Raw genomic sequence first — 22,656 nt, 5'->3', positions numbered from 1 at the left:
CAGCCAGTACCCCTTGACGTAAATTGGTACATGCAACACTGATTGTGTGCTTACAAACTGGGAAGCATACAAACACTTCCTCTGAATGCTCATGAAATCACCAGCTCTCAGGGCATAAATGTGTTACGCACAACAGAGGAGGTTATACCCAGGAGCTTGTAAAATGGCCACAGCAGTGCACAGCAGTGATTGTCAATATATTATGTTGTAACATGCTTGTAGACTCATAGACAGTGAGATTTAAAGTCTTGTACAATGCTCAGGATTCTTCCTCTATTTGAACCCTGTAGTGCCACAGTAATGGACTTGAAAGTGTGTTCCTGCAAGAACTTGCCAAATGGTGATGGTGCTCAGTAAATACCCAGTGAGAAGTCCCAGGGAGTGTGAATCACATGCTAGATACTGTTTTTATGTCTGTGGAGAAATCCTTTTTCCTGAACACAGAAATTCTGATCTTATGTGTGAATTTGAAGGTTTGAATGATGGGAGAAAGATGCAATTTGGGGAATTTCCACTTACTGAAAGGGAAAGTAAACTTTACACATGAAATAAAAAGAAGACAGTAATTTCTTAGATGCTGTTTTGTGATGCATAAATATTGCCAACAATAGGTGGCTTTATATTTGTTAGGCAACCTTTCCTGGTTTCTGGTTGGAGAGTCTCACTAGTTCAAGGTTTAAAGAGAAGGAAACACACCCATAGAAAGCAGCAAATACAGCTTTTCTTGGCCATACAAATAATGTAACTTTAAGGCACATTGCCTAAAGTAATTCTAAAGTTGAATACAATGCCCATGCTGCCTTTTGCCATTTCCTACTGATTAAAGCAACATTCCTTGCATGTTTTTTCTGAATTTCATTGCACCGCTCATAATCAACTGAAGTTAATTACTGAATACTAACTGGAATGTACCTTCAGATTCATGCTCCTGTAAAGAAACAAGTGAATGGCGTCCGCAAAAATGCAATTTCTTCTAAAAAATGGTTTTGGATAATCTTAAGAAATGAAAATATTAGCAGTATTCTCAGTAGAAGCATGAAGTGGTAAAAGTGGCCAGAAAAAACACTTAGAGAACCTAAGTAGTTAACCTACAGGTAGCATAATGCTCAGGGATGCTCAAACATGAAGAGCATGAATCTACAGGACTCAGGCTCCTTAATTTTTCTCTCTATATTTGGAGACGCTAGGAAAAGCCAAATACCAAGCATTTATCCTGAACCCCCTTACACACGCTTCTCCCATCACAGCAACTTTGCCTCATGGCAGATGTTACAAAGCCCAGAATTAACAGCTGGAATTAATTAATTAACAGAATTAACAGTGAAACTGGCAGCAAAACCACAAATTGACCAACTGCAGCAAGAAAACATTTTTCAAAGCACAGCACACCACGCATTCAGCCTGTTCACATTCGCGTGTTCACCCAGAACAGATCATGCTTTGTGCTGAGGGAAAAGACCCAACGGGAAAAACACTCAGGGGCCTGCTCACAGGGCTGCTGCAGGGTCACAGAGGAGCACAGGCACACAGCTGTGGGTGCTGGCTCAAACTGGTGCCCTGCCAGCAGCACACTGTGGCAGTGCAGCTTTGTCCTGACCGAGCAGAGCCGAACACGTCCTGCGGTACGTGGGAGTGCAGCTGGCAGGGCGCTGTGCTTGGGGGCCAGGGAAAAGGTGCCACTCGCAGGTAAAGCCAAGGGCCGGTGCACACTGCAGAAACGTGCCACATCTTTCCAGCACAGTGGCGGGCCATACAAAAACTGCCTGGGTAGAAATGAGGAGCCGTTTTCTTGACATTTTGAGGCTCTTCTTATTTCAATGCACGTAGCGGGACCAGTATAAATTCTGCACTTTGCAAAGTGTTTTCGGTTTCCTTTCTCAGAAAATACAAGTTTTAAAACTTGTCATCATTCCTCTGCCATGATCTGCCTGCCACAGTCCATTTCCATGCCAGCGGAGAGACCAAAAGATATCACTTTAGTTTTATTAAGAGGTGTGTGTTTCCGTGGAAAAGATTCTGCTTGCCAAACACCTGCAACAGCGTGTCCCGCACTCCTTCCTCACCTGCCAAGCACTCTGCTCCAACAATCCATCAGACCTCCTTTCCCTTCCGTCCCGTCGGGACGCGGGGTGGGATGAGGGCTTGGAACATGGGCTGGGGGGTCCCAGGTGTGGGACGCGGGGCCGGGATGCGGGAGTGGCAAGAGGGGGCTGGGATACAGAGACGGGATGAGCAATGGGACGTGGGATGCGCAGACGGGACGCGGATCTGGCAGGTGAGATGCGGAGACCGGAGGCGGGTCCGGAGGCGGGATGCGGGGGCCGGAGGCAGGCCCGGAGGAGGGATGAGGGGGCCGGGGGAGGATCAGGAGGCGGGCGCGGGGGAGGGTCAGGAGGCGGGATGAGGGGGCGGGACGCGGGGGCTGTACTTCCGGTCCGGTTCGCGCTCGCGGAGGGGCTGCGGGGCTGCTGGCCAATAGCGAGGCTTGGCGGAAGCGCGCGGTGGCCGCTGGTTGGCGGGCGGCGGGCCGGAGGCGGGGCCAGGCGGGAGGGGAGGGGCGCAGCAGGTGCCGCCCCGCAGAGCCGGCGTAGCGCCGGCCGGGCCGGGTTGGTGCTGCCGTCGCTGGTGGCGAGCCAGAATGAAGCTGCGCTCGGGGGTGTTCGCCTCTTCCTGCCTCCTCGTGCAGGCCTTGGGCGTCGCGTTGTTCCTCCGCGGCTTCTTCCCGGTGCCGGTCAGGTCCGTGCCCCGCAGAGAGGCCCGCACGGACCCTCCCGCCGAGCCGGCCCCGCCCGGCACAGGTAAGGCGAGCGGCTGCCCGGCGCGCCCCGTCGCTCGGTGTCGCGGAACATCTTTCTGTAGCGCCCTCGTGTTTCCAGACGAGTTTCCGGAACAGTTTAGAACTTAACTGGTAGTTATGGCACATAGGCAGGAGTATCTGCTCGCAGTCGAAAAGCCTCAAGTGTCAGCTGTCATTTTTTTGAAGGATAGGTTTTCTTGTCGTTTTGTTTCCCTTTCCCTGACTGATGGAGCCGCGATACCCAATCCTGTTCAATGCCAAGTTGTTAGCCTTAAATGATGCCGCCTTGGCTAAATCGCTTCACACGTTTCCTGATCATTCGCTGGCTGTGTTGTGCCCAAGACTCTGTGATGTTTCTGTGGTGTATGAGTGTCTTAATGCCCCCTCAGTGAGACTTTTAACCCCTCAGTAGTGACAAAGCAGCTGTAGTAATGCACGTTGCAATATGCACAACACCGTTTTTGTGAAATCTGTCAGAAATCTGAAATTCTGTCTTTACAGGTCCTGCTCTGTTCCAGAGCTGAATTTGTGAACCTAAAATTTTCGATAATCTTTTTAAGGAGTCAGTAGAGGATGTGCTAATAATGTAGTTATCTTATATGTAACAAATTGTATTAAAGTAAAGTGAAGAGGACTGTGTACTTGAGGGACTGTTTTTCACCAGTTTGGACCTTAGGGGATAAAACTTCAGGTGGATTGAGTAGTATTTTGCTCATACAAAACTCTTGATCGGGACACCTACTTATGGTTAACTTTGTGGAGCAGGACTGTAACTGCCAAACTAGGTCTTTAGGTGCTTGATATTTACTGTTAATAATTCTGAAGTGTTTAATGTTATGCCTGTGGGGATAGGTTTACTTAAATTGTGAGACACAGTGGAGAGAACAGAAAGTTGTGTGATTTAGAGTGTGATGTGCTGGTATTGGTTAAGCAGGAACACTGAAAGAATTTAATCTGGTAATAGACTGAGTGGTTTCTGCTGAAAGGCAGGTTACTGTCACAGGTACTTGATCAGGCTGCTGTGAATGAAATATTGGATTCACATGTGATTATGAGCAGGAGATTAATGTAGAAGGAGACTGTTTTGGTGGGAAGGAGATGTTGGACAATTTGGTTTTGAAAGGACTGGTTTGTGTTGAAGAGTGGAAGTGTGTGCCGCACACTACAAGCAGTTTAAATTTTGGCATGTCTAAGCCTAAGTGTAGTAGGCAAAAATGGAGTGACAGTAGAAGAATACTTACTTTTTGTAGTTCTTGGTTACAGTATGTGTGCAGAGTGATGTTTGGATGATGAGGTCTAAAGGCAGGGTATTGCCTACTAAAACCATGGAGGGTTTCAACCTGTTTCAACTTGAGACCTATTCCAAAAAGAATCTTTCTCCAGTGCTTCTGTAGCTCCTGAATGTCTCACTTTGTGATTTCTGACTGCCCCTGAGCACATGCTGTCTTGGCTGTGAGAAGGCTGTGATACTGAATTCTTGCAGCACATTATTGTAATAAATTCTTGTTAGAGAAACTGTTGTTTTCTTCACAGAAATTCAGGTTCATTGAAAGTAACTGTTTTCTAAGTAACCTTGGCCGAGATAAATAAGCATGTTGCATGGCAAGGCTTGGACAATGTGTTGCTTTAGCTGTCTTACAGTAAATATTTTCACATGCCTTGTAAATGACTCTAAATTAATTTGAACTTCTCAAGTTTGACCTTCTGATAAATCACACTGCAGGAAGAAGTTAGGAGGGGAGTGTATGTGTTTGTGATCTGAGCATTTTTGGTGTCCAGCAAGCTTTCTTTCACTAAGAAAGTGGAAGAGGAAAAATGTAACTAACAGAACATCCAGTGGTGCCTTCTTGTTTCTCATGGACAGCCAAAGCATGCCTGCTAAGTTCATAATTCAAGTCCTGGAAAAACAAAATTATCAGTTTAATTAGGATTGCTTTCAGTCAGTATTTTGTTGTTGTTGAGATTTCCTTCTGTTCCCTGCTGTGCCCTCCTGCCCCATTTCCTGATCTGGGAAACTCACTAGCAGTAACTAGTCTGTGAATGTCAGTTTGATGCTTATCTATGTACCCCAAAATACAATTTCTGAGGTGGTTTTTGATGTTGTTGTGTTAGACACACCATTATCTGCAACATTTCCAAATTGTCAACCACTTTTGCAGAAACCCCTAAATTTATTTAAAGCATGTACTGAGCACTCGATTCAATGCAATGGTGTCTGGGTGGACGCCTGTTGGGTAGGATACATTCTGCTCCCATTTTGCCCTTCTGTGGTTTTTTCTGATAGAGAAATGAAACCCTGTAGAGGTTGGGGCAAAAATGCTGCTGTAAGACCTGAATGTCACCATGTGGACCAAGTTCAGTGAAGATGAAGTTGCTGTGGCCAGAATTAAGTCCATGCAAGAGAAGGAGGTGGGCTTGAAGTTATGGCATTGCCACCTACTACTTGATGCACAGCAGCATTTTTCTGTACCCCCCTATATACTTTGTTCAGGGAATTCTGGAGTTGGATTTTAGCCCTGCAGCTGCTATCACTGAACTAGCTTATCATACAGTCTTCTACCTTGAAGGGAGTGAACGTGCACAAATCTATTTCATACCACTTTCAGTGAAGTTGTCTCTTTCTTTGTAATCTTAAGGTGAAATTTCATAAAGAGGCATTGTTTATGTTGTGATGTGCAAAATTGGGTATTGGCACAGGTGAATGCTATGTCTTTTTTCTAACAGAAGTTGTCTGTCAGATACAGTTAGTTCAACTTTACTGAAGTAAAAAGAGAGAAGGTAGCAGCTATTTGAACACTCAGTTTCAAAGCCTTTCCTTAGTTTTCCCAATTTCATGTGTAAAACACATCTTGTTTTACTTTCTAGAAGTGGTATTGGCGTTGTTGTTGTGTTATTCCTGTGCTGGATGACTTGAAAACTCATCTTCCTCAGATTACAGTGATTTCACGATTACAAGCCGCACTGACCACAAGCTGCATCTCCGGGTGTTGGCAAACATTTTGTTCTTTGTCCATAAATAAGCCGCACCCAATTATAAGCCGCTCTGTTGTTCGCAGGGGGGACCTGCATGCAACAAAGTTGCCAAATAGTAACACAATCGTGGGATGGCGGGGTTTACTGGCTCGGCTTGGGCCGTGAGGGCTCGGGGCTGCCGCGGGGGGCCAGGTGGCCCAGCTTGGTGCTGCCGCTCAGCGGGGCCGCTTGGGGCCGGCTGCCGCCGCCGCTGGGCCCGCTCACCCCGGCCCGGTGCTGCGCCGCGGTGGCAGAGGGGCACGGAGCCTGCCAGTACCTGCGGCGGTGGTGGGAGGTGGGGATGGAGCCCGCTGGCACCCACGGCGGTGGCAGGCTAGGACGGGAGCCCCCTGCCTCCCCCCCGGCCGTGGGGCCAGCAGGGGGGAGTCCCCCGTCTTCCCCCCCACCCCGCGCTGCCTGCACTGAGCCTGGCTCCACCTGCGGTGCAACAGAGTAACCAATTTGTAACAATCACATAAAGCTGGGTTTTACTGGCAGGTTGCTTGACTCGGCACCTCGGTTTGCACTTCCGGGGTTGGAAATATCAGAAAATTATTCACGTATTAGCCACTCCTGAGTGTAAGCCGCATTTCTGGTGTGGGAGCAAAATTTTAGTCAAAACGGTGCGGCTTGTAATCGTGAAATTATTGTACTTCTCAGATTTACTATTTGCAACATCTCATTTCTGGGTGTAGAATTAATAAAGAAGTTAAAAGCACTCATTTATGTGGTGAAGTCCTTTAACTTCTGTCTTGTCTTCAGTTGTTGATGACTTTTATATGCTCTCTTTTTGTTGCTTAGGAATGGTTTCTAACTGGACCAAGATTCCTCCACCGCTTTTCAAAAAAGTTGTCATTGTGCTGATAGATGCTTTGAGAGATGACTTTGTGTTTGGATCCAAAGGTAAACAGTTCATGCCATATACTACTCAAGTTGTTGAAAAAGGGACTTCCTACAGTTTCATTGCTGAAGCCAAGCCACCCACTGTGACTATGCCTCGAATTAAGGTAAGGGGGATTTTTTTCTGTTGTTTCATTGGAGAAGCTTTTGAAGTACGAGTTGTTTCATATGGTTGGAATTGGCATAAAGGACATGCTTGTGGTATTAGTGCAATCTATGGCTGAATGTCTCCTTGCAGTAGTAATGCATGTCATAGAGTCCTGATTTGCCATGGGCAAGAGGTTGAGGCCAGATAAGGCCCTAGTGCAGGTTTGAATGATTGACATAGCCTTTTTATTTGTAATCATGGAAAGTCAATATTCTCTTAGCTGTCTTCTATCTAGGAACATTTTTATTGTATTTCTCTGTGTTCACGTAACTTCTGAGAGAAAATCCAGCTTAGTGTAAAATTGTTTTGTCATAGGGATGTTTCTGAAGAGCTTAAAAAATAAATTCTGCCAAGTTCTAGATAGCTAAAAGATGAATTGTAATGATGTCATCAAAATACTTGATCATTCAGGCTTGTCAGTGGTAGCTCTGAGTAACACCTCTGCATTGAAGAAGCTGAGGGAGTGATCATTGGTAGGTCAACTAGCAAGTGAGTGAGAGAGTGAGGGGAGACAGTCTGATAACTCTTTATAGGTGGACTTAACTGCCTTTTCTAGAAGTTTCTTACTTAGTGTTTTGAAGGTACTGTTGTTGTTAATGTTGAGTCAGTTTACTTACACCTAAATTGTCTTTTGGTGGTTTAATGACCAGTAAATGAAAAAATGTCAACTTTCATAGTTATCAAGTCTTTTTTCTGTCCATTAATTTAGACAGTAATATTTTTACCTTCTGTAAAGCTCTTATCTCTGACATCAGCTCACACTGTGTTGTGGCAGATGAGATTATGTGGCAAGACAGCTTGTGTTCTTTTACTTTGTTAGGTTTCTTTACCAAAAACATAATTTGCCATCTGGCTTGTTGCTTCCTGCCATTTACCTTGCTACTGGCTTCTGAGCACTGGAAGTTTCTTGTTTAATGTGTCTCTTTTCTTGTTTCATTAGGCTTTGATGACAGGTAGCATACCTGGTTTCATCGATGTTGTTGTGAACCTCAATTCTCCAGCTCTGTTGGATGACAATCTGATATGGCAGGCAAAAACAGCTGGAAAAAGAATAATATTTTATGGAGATGATACTTGGGTCAAATTGTTCCCAAAGCACTTTGTGGAATATGATGGAACAACATCATTTTTTGTGTCAGATTTTACAGAGGTGAGAGGCTTTATATGATCCCAAGTTAAATAAAGTGAGTACAAACATTGTCAGTTTCTGAGAATGAGTGAGTAAAGCCACCCTTGCTCTGAAATACTCACCTACCAATTAAATAGAAATTGAATTTGTATGTCTTTTTGATGTGGGCACTGTAAAGCTAAGCATTTCAGTCCCTCATGCATATACTGTAAAAAGTGTTGTTATGATACAGTAATCATCAATTTATCACTCTATAACTTTCCTTAACATACTGGTTTTTCACAGACTTGTGGTTGGAAGGTGGACAAGTTGCTTTGTTTAAAAATTCTACTATCCACCTTTTGTTTGTTATCAAATATTATTAGTGCAATCTGCAAGAGGTCCATTAATATATTAGCGTGGCCTCTTAGAGGTATGTTTTTATAGTATAGCATCATTTTTGTAATTGGAATGAGAACAGTGTTTCTTTATGTTGTCAAGTAGGGAGCATAGAAAGTAAGCGAAACAAATTCTGAAAATTCTTACTCTGGGCACATTGGAAGAGTAAATGCATTGGCAAATTTACTTAATTTTTGAGCCTTTACGATTTGTGAAACCTCAAGCCATTGACCTGCTGCTACTGACTGAAGTATTTTATTATTTTAGGAAGTTACAAAGGTCCAACATGAATTGGAAGACATGTTTAATTGGTTATACTGATAAGACTTGCAAAAACTTCAGCCTGGAGTAAAAAGTACAAATGTTCTATTGGATCTGTGGTTATGTGGCTCTCTAGCTCTTTATGCAGTCCTTATGCTGTTTTATACAGTTTGTTAAACACACAGCTTTTTATAGTTTTTTTGCTAGTTATATTCAGACTCAACAGTAGTAGCACATGGGAAATGTTGTAGGGATTTTTAATAACTGTGGAGAATATATGCAACTAAAAATGTATTGTCAACCTAAGCAGGAAAACGGGATTTAGACCCTGAATAGCACTTTTCAAATAGTTTTTCTTTCTCACTATGTTGTCACTTCTTTTACTCATAGCAAGTACAGTCTTCTTGTGTTGCACACTAGCTGAAATGGAGTTGAAAGATCAGGGTTTGTTGCAGCCCTGAGCTTTCCATCACTAAACTGAGATTTTTTTGTTATTCTTGTAATACTTGATGTATCACATGTGAAGTGATAATCTGGAGTGTGAAGGGTGAAAGTGACTAAAAAGTTCTTGAAATAGTTTTTAAAAGTTTCTGTGGAAGCTTGGCAACCCATTTGCCTTGTCTGTATGTAATCTTGTGTCTTTACCAGAAAAGATTAAATGGGGTGAAGAATCTATTTTGTTAGACAAATATATTTGACTGCCTAACATTGAACTAATAATTTTTTTTCTTATTAACACTGTGAGTGACTGTAGCCTCATCAATTTCTATGGAATTTTCGTGGGTATTGTGGTTAAATTTTTTGTACTTTTTACAAGAGGGATTTTTTTTTCCTTATAGTTGTTTTCTTTTTCTTTGAGGTTGATGATAATGTTACCAGACATTTGGATAGAGTGTTAAAGAGAGAAGACTGGGATCTCCTAATACTGCATTACCTGGGGTTGGACCATATTGGTCATGTGAGTGGGCCAAACAGCCCATTAGTGGGACCAAAACTTCGTGAAATGGATAACATACTGAAGAAGATCCATATTTCCCTTCTTTCAAAGGTAGTACAGCTTCCTTTTGGGTCAGTGTCTGTTAGTTGTGGACTGTCATTAAAATGCTTGCTGGTAGCCTCTTTATTCATGGACTAAAGTGTGTGTTCTGTTCTTTGCCTTCTTCCTGTAGCATTTTTAAGGATTTAGTGACTGACCTTAGTAACATCTGTTAACAGCTTCTTCTGGGCAGCTGTGGGAAATATCACCTTCTTGCTGCTTGCAAAGAGGAGAGGAATGCCTGCCAAAATTCTCTCATCACTTGTGAATTAAAATGGTTGCTAGTAACCACTAGTGCTTTCTAGTAATGAAATTTTGCAGAAGGAGTAATGGACATGTGTAGCTAATAGCTCTGATGTCCAGAATTATGAAGGCATACCTAATTCTTAGATATTTGATAAATTCAAATGGAAGCGGTGGTTTTAATCTGCATTTTTTAATGGTAAACATAGCACATCTGAATCTGTTTTTAGATTTGTAAATACTGGTTGTCAGTTACCTAAGCAGTCTGGATGCTGAAATGCCGGGTTCCTAGTTCCAGGTGGCGTGAAACTTTTATTGTTTATTTTTGGCTACTGCAATTCAGCATAGCTGATCGTGAAGTTTTCAATAGAATTTTTAGTCATTTTGCATGAAAAGAGAGGTTAAATCCTGTACGTGGAAGTTTTGTGAATGTTACGGTTGTTTTGCTGCTGGTTTTTAATATCTTTGCTTTTGACAATTGTATTCAAACCTTTATCTCAGTTTTAGAATGCAGACATAATAGAAGCACTTTATTTTTTGGATAGAATAAGTACTAGTAATAACTAGAGATGATAAAAAGGTACTTTGTTATTGAATGACTTAATTTTCTGCCACTTTCATTTGTTAGCTCAAAATTCTTAGACAGGCCTCACTTAAGTTTTTGCTTCTCTTTTTTCAGAAACATACAACATTCAACATCATTCTTCAGCAATCGTTAACAATCAGCTTTCATTGACTGTCAGATTTCACCCCCAAATCAGTCAGATTTCAACCCCTAAAACCCTTGGGAAACAAAATACTATTAGAAATAGGATTGTTTTTTAATATTGGATTGATATTTTTTTATATTTACAATATTAATAATTCAGCATGTATATTAAAATGCAGTGAAGCTGAAAAAATGAAGAGGGGGAATATTTCTGTGTTAATGATGCTCTTCTGGGACTCCTGATTTTCTTCTCACGGTGGGATAGCCTTTATTTAATCTTCCAGAGAGTTTCTTGTAACTGTAAATTCAGAGGGTTTTTTTAAAAAAGCTTTTTTTGTGCATTTTTTTTTCTGAGATACTGACCAGTGTGTTAGATATGAATGCACTTTAACTTCTAAAAAATAGTGTTGCTGAATCACACCTAACTGCAGCCATCTCTTGTTATCTACCCCAGGGTGAGTAAGTTTCAAAAATGAGACCTATTCATGTTTGGAAGTGATGAAGATAGTGAAATGATCTAAATGAATTGTGTTTGTATGGCAACTTAGATCTTTTTTCTGTGATTTGCAGGAAGAAGCTTCTCTGCCCAATTTGTTAGTTGTTTGTGGGGATCATGGGATGTCTGAAACAGGCAGCCATGGTGGTTCTTCAGAAGGAGAAGTGCACACACCACTGCTGTTTATCAGCTCTGCTTTTGAAAAGAGAAGTGGTAAGTATCAAGGAAGCATTATATTTTTAAAAACTGTCTTAGTTTCAGATGGAATAGAGTTAGTTTTCTTCTTAGTAGCTGGTACAGCACTGTTTTTTGGATTCAGTGTAAGAATAATGTTGGTAACACACTGGTGTTTAAGTGTTTGCTCTGAATCAAGGACTCTTCTGTTTCCCGTGCTCTGCCATTGAGCAGGTATACAAAAGGAGCCATTAAGGAGCATAGCAAGGACAGCTGATGTGAACTGGCCACAGGGATATTCCATACCATAGAACATCATCTCTGGTATATAAACTGCTCGGGGATGGACTGGACATTGGTCAGCAGGTGGTGACAAATTTTATTGGGAATCATTTGTTTCTCTTGGGTATTATTCTTCTCCCTGTCTCATTTAATTTTGTTTCAATTATTAAACTGTTCGAGTCTCAACCCAAAAGGTTTACCTTTTCTTTCTCCTCCCCACCAGGATGGGGGGTGTGAGTGAGTGGCTGTGTGTAAGGCTCCAGTAGATACCAATGCATAGTGTACTCTATTAGGATGGGAACGCTACTACTGTATATAACTGTAACAAGAGCAGCAATAATAATTATATGTAGATTATAGTAGTTATTATTGTAATGGAAACGGGAAAGAGAGAGGAATAAAACCTAGGAGAGGGAGAGGAATAAAACCCCAGAGAAACACGTAATGCACAATGCAATTGCTCACCACCTTCTGATCAGTGTCCAGCCCACCTTCAAGCAACAATCCACAGTCCCCAGTCAACTCCCTCCAGTTTGTGTACTGGCTATGGTGCTCTATGGTATGGATTATTAGATCAGCTGCTCCAACTGTGTTCTCCCCCAGCTTCTCATGCTCACTGGCAGAGCACAGGCAGTGAGAATCAATCTAAATCAAACTGGCAGAATGATTTAGAGTAAGCCTTCCTTACCAACAGCTAAAACATCAGTGTATTATCAACATTATTCTCATTCTGAATCCAAAACACAGCCTCTGTACCAGATACGAGGAAGAAAACTAACTTTGTCCCAGTTGAAATCAGGACAAGGACACACACTGGCAACTCCAGTTTATGTTATTCTAGAATTCTTACTGAAAAATGCTTAGTTTGTTCCATAACTACGTGGGAAAGCCCATTCCATGTGATCCAAAACTCTGGTTTCAGCCAAAGTTAACATCTGTATCTTGGTGAAGTCATGAATCAAGCTTTGTAAGCACTGAGAGAATTGTGTGTTTTTGAGATGATAATCTTTTACAGCACTGTCCTATCTGAGTGTTGAGAGCTAATGAGATCTGTTGTCAGGATTCTGGGCTAATAGTAATAGGTGTAGATGCAAAATCCTATTTGGAGTGGGTTTAAATTTTGTTTTTCATGGCCAGAATATTTCCTTGGCCTCCATTCTTCTCTCTGAGACAGCTAGGATAGAGGAATGAATGACAATTTCTCACAAAGAGCTAACCAGAATGAGGAAGAAAGCCCTTGGGCAACTAGAGACATAAAGAAAAATGAAAAGAATAGAAAATAATCCTATTAGAAATAGGATTGTTTTTTCACATGAAATTGATCTGATGCTTGTGAAAGGGTGAGCTTGATGGCACTAGTAACATGACTATTGATTGCTAAATCTGAAGGATGGAATATGGACCATAAGTGTATTTACTGATGGACTGGTTAATTTTATGTCATTGATGTGAGTTTACATGCTTCTGAAGCTGATTTTTCTACTTTCTAATAATAAAAAATAAACGCCAGATAATGATAGTTAATGGCAAGAGGCAATAAAGAAATGAAGTAGTAGAGAATCTTTAGTCTGCTTTGTAGAGTTGTCCCTAAATAAACTCCTTGACTGAGTGAATCAGCACAATGTGGTTGTACCAGGAGTGAATATTTTCTCCAAAATAATACTTCCTTCTGCCTTTCATTCTGCCACTTGCTCGTTTCCATCTGATTTCTTTTCTTCCAAAACCTGTGTGCAGAGCCTTGATTTATTTGTCTTGCTGGAGGCTCCTGCAGCGGAGTGAAGGTAGATTTTCCTGTTGTTTATAAAGTTGTTATCGAGCTGCAATAGAAAACACTGCTTGAGGAGTCATTGACCTCTTCTCAGTTCTGTAAACAAAACAAAGTCAAGAGTGGATCAAAGCTCTTTGCTTTATTTTTATTTTTTGAATTTCACTAGCATGTGTTGGCAGCCAGGCCACAAGAGTATAGATTCTGTAAATGCAGTCTCCTGCTCATTGGAATTAGTTTCTCTGAGGTTTAAACTGAAGGAACAGTTTTTACAATGCAGTGAAATATATCTGTTTACCTGTCTTTTGGGATAGAGTTCGTGATTTCTAATGCCTTTGTAAATATCCAGCAGTTTACTTTTCATTGGTACAGTAATCAGGATTCTAGTGACTGCTCCTTATGATCCTACTGTAAACAAAATGTACTGTGGTTAATTTGGTAGACCTCAAAATAGTAATCCTGTGGGCTTTTTGCATTTAGTATGCTGTCAGGGTATTACTTGTATAGCCTTCTACAAAGATGTGTCACCCATGATTGGCTAAATGTGTTTGGTAGTTTGGCTTTTTTTAACCAGTTAAGAACTTGCCTTTAAAGATAAAATCTGAAAACTGCTGACATACAGGCACTCATGCAAAGAGGCTTTACGGATTATAGATGGCATTCTGTACAAGTATGGGATTAATCGAAACTAGATGAGAAATGAGGGAAATTTTAATGCTCTTAAAAGGAGCCTTGAGAGAAATAAAGACTATGTAGAATTCTTTCTATACTGAATTTAAGTCAAAACGCTCAATGCCTGAAGTTACAAAGAGGTTAAAATAAAAGCATAGTAGAAAAACATTGTTACCTAACTAGTTCAGCAGGAAAAAAAATAGCTAGTGAAACAATCTTAAACAGAAGGTTACTTGTGTTAATAAAATCATTCATTTTTGTAGATTTCTGTGTGACTGAAGGCTAATTCTGATAACTGCAGTAAGTTAATGGAATCTTACACAGGACCCTTTGAAAATCACTAGGTTTGCCTGCATGTAGGCATGGATTTCGAGCCTTAACATTCTTTACCTGATGTCTAATTCTGTTTGCCTGGCAACCTGATATTAATTGAATCTTGAGCTGTTGTCATTATATTGAGAAGATTCTGGAATGCTGTCAGTGTTATTTTAGATTCTCATTCTTTGTTCATACATTAAATTAGCCTACTGGAGTGCTTTCTATTATTTCTAATGTAAAAGTTATGAAACCCTTTTAGGATGTAGGCTGCAACTTAATATTACGGTGATGTCCCGGACCATCTGTTTTCTTACTTGTACTTGTATAACATTCATGTTGTGTTTACAGTAGTTGTTAGCATTGAAGAGTGGTGCTGGCTAGGAATTTAATAAATATTGGATTTACAGCAGCAGAGGATAGCAGCAGAAAAAGATCAGTCAGCTCTCTGCAGACCACTTAAAATAGCTGATCTAACACCAATGAAACAATTTTGAAACTAATAAGGTGCCAGTTGTCTCTGGAGAAATAGAACGGGCCTGTTATTGAAATAGTTCTTTTCCTCTCTCTTTTTCTTACCTTTTATTATTTTTTTTTGTTCGTTCTAGCTCCTCTAGTGCAACCTGAACATGTGCAGCAAACAGATTTAGCTAGCACACTGGCAATAGGTCTTGGCCTACCAATTTCAAGAAACAGTGTTGGGAACCTTATATTGCCAGTTGTTGGAGGCAAGACAATGAGAGAACAGCTACGTTTTGTGCACTTGAATGGGTTCCAGCTTAGCAGATTGCTCCAAGAGAATACACCTGCGTATGAAAAAGGTAAATTAGCTTAAAAAATGTTACAGATTGGAGATTGTTTATAAAGCAATTTTAAAAAGTTTGGACTTTTAAATTCCATGGTATGGGATTGCACTTTTGAGATCAATATTCAGAACAGTACTACTGAATTCAATCTTTACTGCAACATATTTTGATACACTCTGTGTGAAGACAGTTTTTTTAAAATCACTGCTAATATTTCTGGTTGGCAAAAGAGCAAAAATAATGATGGAGTAAGATTAAAGTAAAACTCCAGTGTAGTTAACTGTCAGTGGTTTCATAACTGCTCTTTGTGAGGTGTCCTATATAGGGCGCTGACTCTGAGCTATTTGGAGAGTTAACACAATGGACTGAATTTTCTAGTTTAAACAAAAAGATGCTTCAAGTAAAGCTGGGAGATAATTTAGGGTAAGTTATCTTTTTATTTAATTTTTATGTATTTGCTGGGAATGAGAACCTAGAGAACTGCTTATTAAAAATGTGTGTATGTGTGTATTTGAGGAAAGATTAAAAAAACAAGTATTAAAAATAAACCAAACCTAGCAAAATGTGTTATTTTATTAGGAAGCAAGATACACATTGCAGTATTAATAATGGAGTTAGTTTAATAATTTTGTGAAAAAAACTGAATCAGAGGGTGAAGGAGAGTATTTTACCATTGACATTAGAAGATGTTGTCTTAAGTGACTGTGAAGCTTGTAAATTGATTTATAATCTGTTGAAGTATTAAAATAACTGGACGAGAATTCAGAGTTGTTTTACAGCTTGGAATAATTAAAGTGGATAGCAACATAAATTTTAGCAAAATAATCATTCTAGGTCAAGAATCAATTATCTTTCACCATCACAGCTTCTAATCATAATTAAACCTTGTCCAGGAATCTCAACAGAACAAATTTTGCTTGTTGCAGCAACATGGCTATAGCAGGACCCATGCTCCATCTCTTCTGACATCTTTTTTCTGCACAGATTTCTTAACTTAACCCAGTTGTGTCAAGTGAGGAACTTGCCCTGTTGAGGCGTTTCAGGATATGACTGTGTTGCTGAAAATGCCATCACAAAACTCCATCTGACAGTGTTTCTGCAAACACCGGTGAAACAGACTACCAGCAACCAGCTTCTGGTTTATATCTTCATTTTAATTTTATTTTTTGTCTGGGAACAGCTTAATTTCAACTTATAGCTTTCATCTGAGAAATGAAAGTTAAAATAGCTGAGGATAAAAATGTGAGAATTTTTTATGCTGCTTGCTTGTGACTGCAAACTCATTGGAGGTGCTGTCTTACTGGAAAGACTTCAGGAGGCAAAGCATCCTTTCTCTCCTTTCAATAACAGAAAGTCTCAATAGTATGGTGCAAGTCTCGGTCCAAGTCATGGTAGCTTTTTAAACAGTCTTTATGTCTATTTGCAATGTTTCTGTAGACTTCTTAGAGGGATCTTGTTTTTCTTAGAGCATCCTAGATGTGCAGGGCTATAGGTTAATGCTTTGGTCTGTTCAGTTAAGACTGGCAGGGAAACAGTACATTCTGTTTGTTTAGTGTTGTTTGATTGATGTGGGTACTACAGGCTTAGAAACACTAAAGACAATGTCACTAACTCAGTGACTTACATATGTAACTTAAGAGCATATAGAAATTGCTGTTTGTTTTGCATGGCTTTTAAGTGAAGATAAATACTATCCCACTACAGGCACATACACATCTGTCAGGATTGCCCTAGAAAGAAGTTGCCTTGCAGAGAAGTTATTATATTCAGTAATCTGATTCTTGTTCAAGAAGTTTGCCTTCTTTTTAAAAAAGGCAAAAAGGAGGAGCCTGGGAAGTACTTAACCAGTCAGCCTCACCTCTGTGCTTGATAAGATCACAGAACAGATCTTCCCTGGAAGACTTATCAAAACACGTGGAAGACAAAAAGGTTATTGGAAACGACTGACAATTGCAGTGGGCTAGTTGTGTCTGGCTAATTAAGTGTCCTGTGATGGAGTAAATGCATGAGTGGAAAAAAGGTGTGTCATCTACTTAGCCTTCTGTAAGGACTTGGGTAAGGCCTCTCTGAACATTCCTGCTGCTGTTGTTAGAGTGATATGGTTTGACAAATGGACTCTGTCATGAATAAGAAACTGGCTGCATGTCTGGAAAGTTGGTGGTTTAATGTGTAATTGGAAACCAATAATGAGTGGTGATCTAGCAAAAGAAGTCTCCATTAACAGTGCTGGCAATCAATGGGATAATCTTAAAAGCAACCTTCCAGCCTGGATAATTCTAAGACTATAAATTGGGAATGTGAGGAGGGAAAATTGGTCTTTATGTGAGAGAGTGGTGGCAGGCATGTAGCTGTTCCTGGGAGTGGATGATGTAACAGTTGAGAATTTCTGGGTCAGGATTAGCGCACAGACCGGCAATAGTGTTTGAGCATCTAGTGCAGACAGTTGGATTGTATGGAATTTGTAGCTTTTCAGACAACTAGAGGAAGTCCTGCGTTCACCATCCATGGTGCTCATGTGGTGCTTCAGCCCTCCTGTTGCATTTTAGGCTAGATAACTGGACAGTGAGGTGGACTGAAAAGTGGCTCAGCTACTGGGGTCATGTGAATGTGATCAACAGCACAAGTCCCCCTGAAGGCTACTGTGATCACCTACAGGGCTTGACTCAAGCCAGAACTGTTAACATCTTCATCAATGACCTGACTAGTGGGACAAAGTGGCATCTCAGCAAGGGAAGGACACAATCGAAATGTGTGAGAAGTGCTTGATGCGATAGGTGGGTCTCCTGCCACTCAAAGGCACCTTGACAGGCTGGAGAAATGGACTAACAGGACCTCTTAAGGTTCAGCAAAACGAAATGCCAAATCCTACATCTGGGAAGAAATAAAGCCAATGTACCAGTGCAGACTGGAAACAGCTGGAAGAACCACCACTAGGTGACTGGGGACACCAAGCTGAACATCAGGCAGCAGAGCACCTTTGGGAAAGGAAGGGTAATAGCATCCAAGGTGGCATTAGGAGGGCAGTCATCAGCTGGTCAGTCCTGCCTCTTGTATCAGCTGTGGTGAGTAGAAATCGGGAGTCTTGGGTCTGGTGCTGGACTTCTCAGTACCATAATTCACCAGATATAATGTAATGAGTGCAGTGCATTGGCCATGAAGGTGATGAAGAAAGGATTGGAACATCTGTCATACAAGGAGGGGCTGAGGATGCTAGTACTGTTCAGGAGGGGCCTTATCAAAGTAAGTACAGTAATTTCACGACCATAAGGTGCACTGGACTATAAGGCGCACCTCCGGGAGTTGGTAAATTTCACAACTTTGTACATTATATAAGGCGCACCGGACTATAAGGCGCACATTTTATTTGCTGCGAAGATCTGTGCCGTGTGCAACAAAGTAACTAATTAGTAACGGAATCTCGCGATCGTGGAGTTTACTGGCGGGTGCTCAATTTGCAAACATTTTTCACAGATTGGCGTAGCCTTTAAACGCAGTCCCAAGCGCCCTCCCCATGCGTGGGGCCCGTCACTCCCACCTGGCGCCGGCTACTGAGGCAGGGCTTGGGGCGGCGGCGGTTCGGGGCGGCTCGGAGCAGCTCAGAGCGGCAGCGGCTCAGAGCGGGTGTGGCTCGCGGCGGCTTGGAACGGCCGGGGCTAGCGGCAGCTCAGATCGGGTGCGGCTTGGAGCAGCCGGGGCTCGCGGTGGCTCGGAGCGGCAGCGGCTTGGAGTGGGTGCGACTCGGAGAGGCCAGGGCTAGCGGCGGCTCGGATTGGGTGTGGCTCGGAACAGCAGCGGCACGGAGTGGGCGCGGCTCGGAGCAGCTGGGGCTAGTGGCAGCTCGGATCGGGTGCGGCTTGAAGCAGCTGAGGCTTGCGACTTCTGTGGCAGCCCGCTCCCTCCCTCCCTGTCCCGCTCCAGGAGCCCCGTGCACCCCCGGGCTTTTCCCCCGCACCGGTGCAGCCCTGATGCTGGCAGGCTCACACCGTGCTGCTGCTGCCCCGATGCTGCTAGCTTTCCCCCCCTGCCCAGGCTGCGCTGCCACCGCCAGCTTTCCCCCTGCACCAGCGCTGCCCCAGTGCCGCCGCTGGGCAGGCTCTGCTCGGCTCTGGACTGTTGCGGGCTCGCATTTCCAGGTTTGCGAATTTCACAACTTTGTACATTATATAATGCGCACCGGACTATAACGCGTGCTTCCAGGTTCGGGGGAACATTTTAGTCAAAAGGGTGCACCTTATAGTCATGAAATTATTGTAATGTATGATGGGAGAATATAAACAAGAGGGAACGAAGGTCTTATTGGTGGTCCCTGCAAAAAATTTAGAGGAAACCTTTTTAGGTAAGATTTGTCAAACACTGGAGTGAGTTGGCTGGAGATGTTGTGGAGGCTTCATACCTGTGAGCATTCAAGACCTGGCTGGACACAGATCTAAGCAGTCATCTTTAGCTCATCCTGCTCAGAGCCTTTTGATCTTTATTTGTAGAACATCTGAATGCTCATCAGAGTTGTGCTGACAGCTCTTGGGTTATATACATTCTGAATTCCACAGACAAAGTTTGCTACCAGGTATTTTGAGGGAAAGAAGCCCCAAAAGATAGATAGAGTCAGTTGGACATCACTCACATTTTCATAGTTAGATATCACTCATATTGAAACTGCTGCTGCAGTTTTAAGCTTTGCACTGCAGATTCTCAGCTAGTAGTAACAACTAGTAGATCATAACATTTCAGATTAATGCCAAGAGAAATGCTTATGACTGGAAGTTTGGTTTAAAGTGAAAGATATACTTGAAAATACTTGACAGGATAGCATAAACCTTGCTGCTTTAAAAAAAAAATTACAGTAAATTCACGAATACAAGCCACACGGAGTGTAAGCCGCATATCCGGTGTGTTGGCAACATTGATGTCTTTGTCAATAAATAAGCCGCACCCGGAATATTAGCCGCACTTTAGTTCGCCGTGAACTTTCACAAAGTCGTCATTTAGTAACACAATCGCGGGATCGCCGGGGCTTACTGGCTTACTGCCGACCTCGGAAACATTGTTTCCAAGTGAAAAAAGACACACCCTTTATTTACAAGCCGAAAAAGACAGGAACAATAGTGTGGTCATTTTGCGAGCATTCCCAATGGATCCGCGTTGCCTTTAAACAGCCACTCAGCCAGGCAACTGAGCTCCGAGCGGAGCCACATCTCCGTGCTGGCACAGGAGCGGCTGCTGTAGCCCTCGCAGCCCCGCGGGGCGAGTGGCCGCTGTAGCCCTCGCAGCCCTGCGGGGTGAGCAGCCGTTTTAGCCCTCGCAGCCCCGCGGGGCGAGTGGCCACTGTAGCCCTCTCCCTGCGAGCCGAGTGGCCGTTCTACCCCTCTCCCTGCGGGCTGAGCGGCTCCCCCAGCCCTCTCCCTGCGAGCCCAGCCAGCCCCGCAGCCGCACAAGACTGAAAACACTTTAAAAAGTACAGAGAAATATCACACACTTTTATCGAACTGCTGAGGTAACTCGCCGAGGTAACTCACCCCGATAACAACCCCCGCCCCTCAGTAACGCTGCCATCCACAGGCAGGCAATAAGCTGTTCTCTGATTGGTTCATCGTCGGAACAACGGGAAACCATGGATTTCAAACTGTTTCGGCTCGGGACTGGACTGGTATGATACTAGGTAAGGGCAGATATCACATTTTTGTTCATAAATTAGCCACACCCAAATATTAGCCGCACTTCCGGGTTTCCACCAAAATTTTTGTCTAATTACTGCGGCTTGTATTCGTGATATTACTGTAATTTTCGACTCTTGAGGTCAAAACCAGTAAGCTCCACTGAAGGAGAAAACATGGCATTCCTGTCCAGTGCTGTAATTTACAGCACAGGGGTTAGAGCAGCTGTTGGGACCATGAGGAGGATGATTGAGTCAGTGATAGCAGGAAAAGACTCACCCATTTTAAGCCGAATCATAAAATATGCATTCATTTTTGCTGGAATATTAGTTTCGTTCAGAACACATTGAGATGAAGTCAGATGTCAGTTGAGTTGAATTGCAGTCATTATGACCTTTACAAGCTGTTTCATAAAGAAGCCATGGATTTCCCTGGATTCAGCTGCTCCAATATTAAGAGCAAACTGTAACAGTACACAAAAATTTCTTTTAATCTTAAAGTGTGTTTTAAATATATCTGTTAATAAATAAAGAGCAGAAAGAAGGCAGGTCGCCCCTCCCCTCTGCCCCCCATGTTTGTTCATATAAACATGCATTTTCAAACTAAGAGGTTGTACAACATTTAATGGGACTTGGGATTTGCTTTATTGAGGTAGAAAAGAATCCTCACACTTAAACACCTATCTTCAAGTAAATTAAATTTTCCATGAGAAACTTGAAGCTTGACTAAGGGCTTTATTATTTAAAAACATATATTTTTGAAACATGCTAATAAATTGTAATGTGAGGCATGAGGTTTTCCTTAGATGTGGATACATGCAGCTAAAGAAAAAGTCTGAAAAAGGAGAATGAAAATAGTAAGCAAAAATTAAAAAGCTGAAAGAAGAAGTATGTAAAAACATACTTCGGGTTTTTGAGCAAGTTCATACCTCAGTGTAAGATGGGCAGCCCTAGTATCTAGTAATGCTTCCCTCATGTTCTAAACTTCTGAACATGTAGTTACAGTAATTTCACAACCATAAGGCATACCGGACTATAAGGCCCACTTTTGTTTTGCAGCGAGGCTCTGCCCCCAGCTCCCTCCGTGCGGTTGCTGGACGAGGCCCCGCCTCAACCTAGCAGCCATTGGCCCCCAGGCCCGCCTGTATCCGGCGGGGCCAGGGCATGGCCGCCACTCCTCCGTGCCACCTCACTGGGGCCAGGCTGTGGCCGCCGCCCCTCCGTGCTGCCTCCACGGGGCCGGGGGGTGCCTCTAGAGGGGCCGTGCCGCCTCCATGGGGCCGGGGCGTGCCTGTGTAGGGGCCGTGCCACCTCCACAGGACTGGGGGGTGTCTATAGAGGGGCCGTCCCACCTCCACGGGGCTGGGGGTTGCCTCTGGAGGGGTGGCTCTGCCTCCACGGGGCCAGGGCGTGCCCACCACCACTCCGCCCGCCTCCACCTGGCAACCATGGCCCTGCTGGCTCCTCCCGTGGCTTGCTGCTCTCACTTCCAGGTAGGCAAATTTTCTGAACTTTGTCCATCAGATAAGGCACACCGGACTATAAGGCGTACTTCTGGGTTCCGGGGAAAATTTTAGTCAAAAGGGTGTGCCTTATAGTCGTGAAATTACTGTAAATGCTAAACTAGGACCTTTTCTTTCAAAGATATTTTACAGTGGAATGAAGAGTCATGCTTGAGAGAAAGCTGGGTGGTGTTATTGAGTGCAAGCTTTTCAATTTGGGACTGATCCTGAACTTGTATTAGATTAAAATAATTTGACTTTTACTGGGACATTTATATATTGAAACTGGAGAAGTCACTTTTACATTATTAATTCTTTCCTTTTAAGTCTTTTAAAATGATTGCTGCCTGTGACTGGAACTAAGTGAAATTGTTGTCAAAC

The 22,656-nt window shown here is 42.7% G+C and overlaps 1 protein-coding gene across 1 annotated transcript in view; it reads left to right on the top strand.

The window, feature by feature from the left end:
• The first annotated feature begins 2,568 nt into the window (after positions 1 to 2,568).
• The window catches only part of PIGG (phosphatidylinositol glycan anchor biosynthesis class G), a 92,597-nt gene continuing 72,509 nt past the window's right edge, over positions 2,569 to 22,656 (top strand). The window contains exons 1-6 of the mRNA XM_033084722.2: positions 2,569 to 2,798; positions 6,611 to 6,816; positions 7,798 to 8,007; positions 9,485 to 9,673; positions 11,184 to 11,322; positions 14,926 to 15,138. Of these exons, the coding sequence (XP_032940613.1) occupies positions 2,639 to 2,798; positions 6,611 to 6,816; positions 7,798 to 8,007; positions 9,485 to 9,673; positions 11,184 to 11,322; positions 14,926 to 15,138 (1,117 nt within the window). The 5' untranslated portion in view covers positions 2,569 to 2,638. The remainder of the gene's footprint in view (positions 2,799 to 6,610; positions 6,817 to 7,797; positions 8,008 to 9,484; positions 9,674 to 11,183; positions 11,323 to 14,925; positions 15,139 to 22,656) is intronic.

This window comes from Catharus ustulatus, chromosome Z (assembly GCF_009819885.2).
Source record: "Catharus ustulatus isolate bCatUst1 chromosome Z, bCatUst1.pri.v2, whole genome shotgun sequence".
Taxonomy (NCBI): domain Eukaryota; kingdom Metazoa; phylum Chordata; class Aves; order Passeriformes; family Turdidae; genus Catharus; species Catharus ustulatus.
This window is presented reverse-complemented; position numbering and strand designations above follow the sequence as displayed.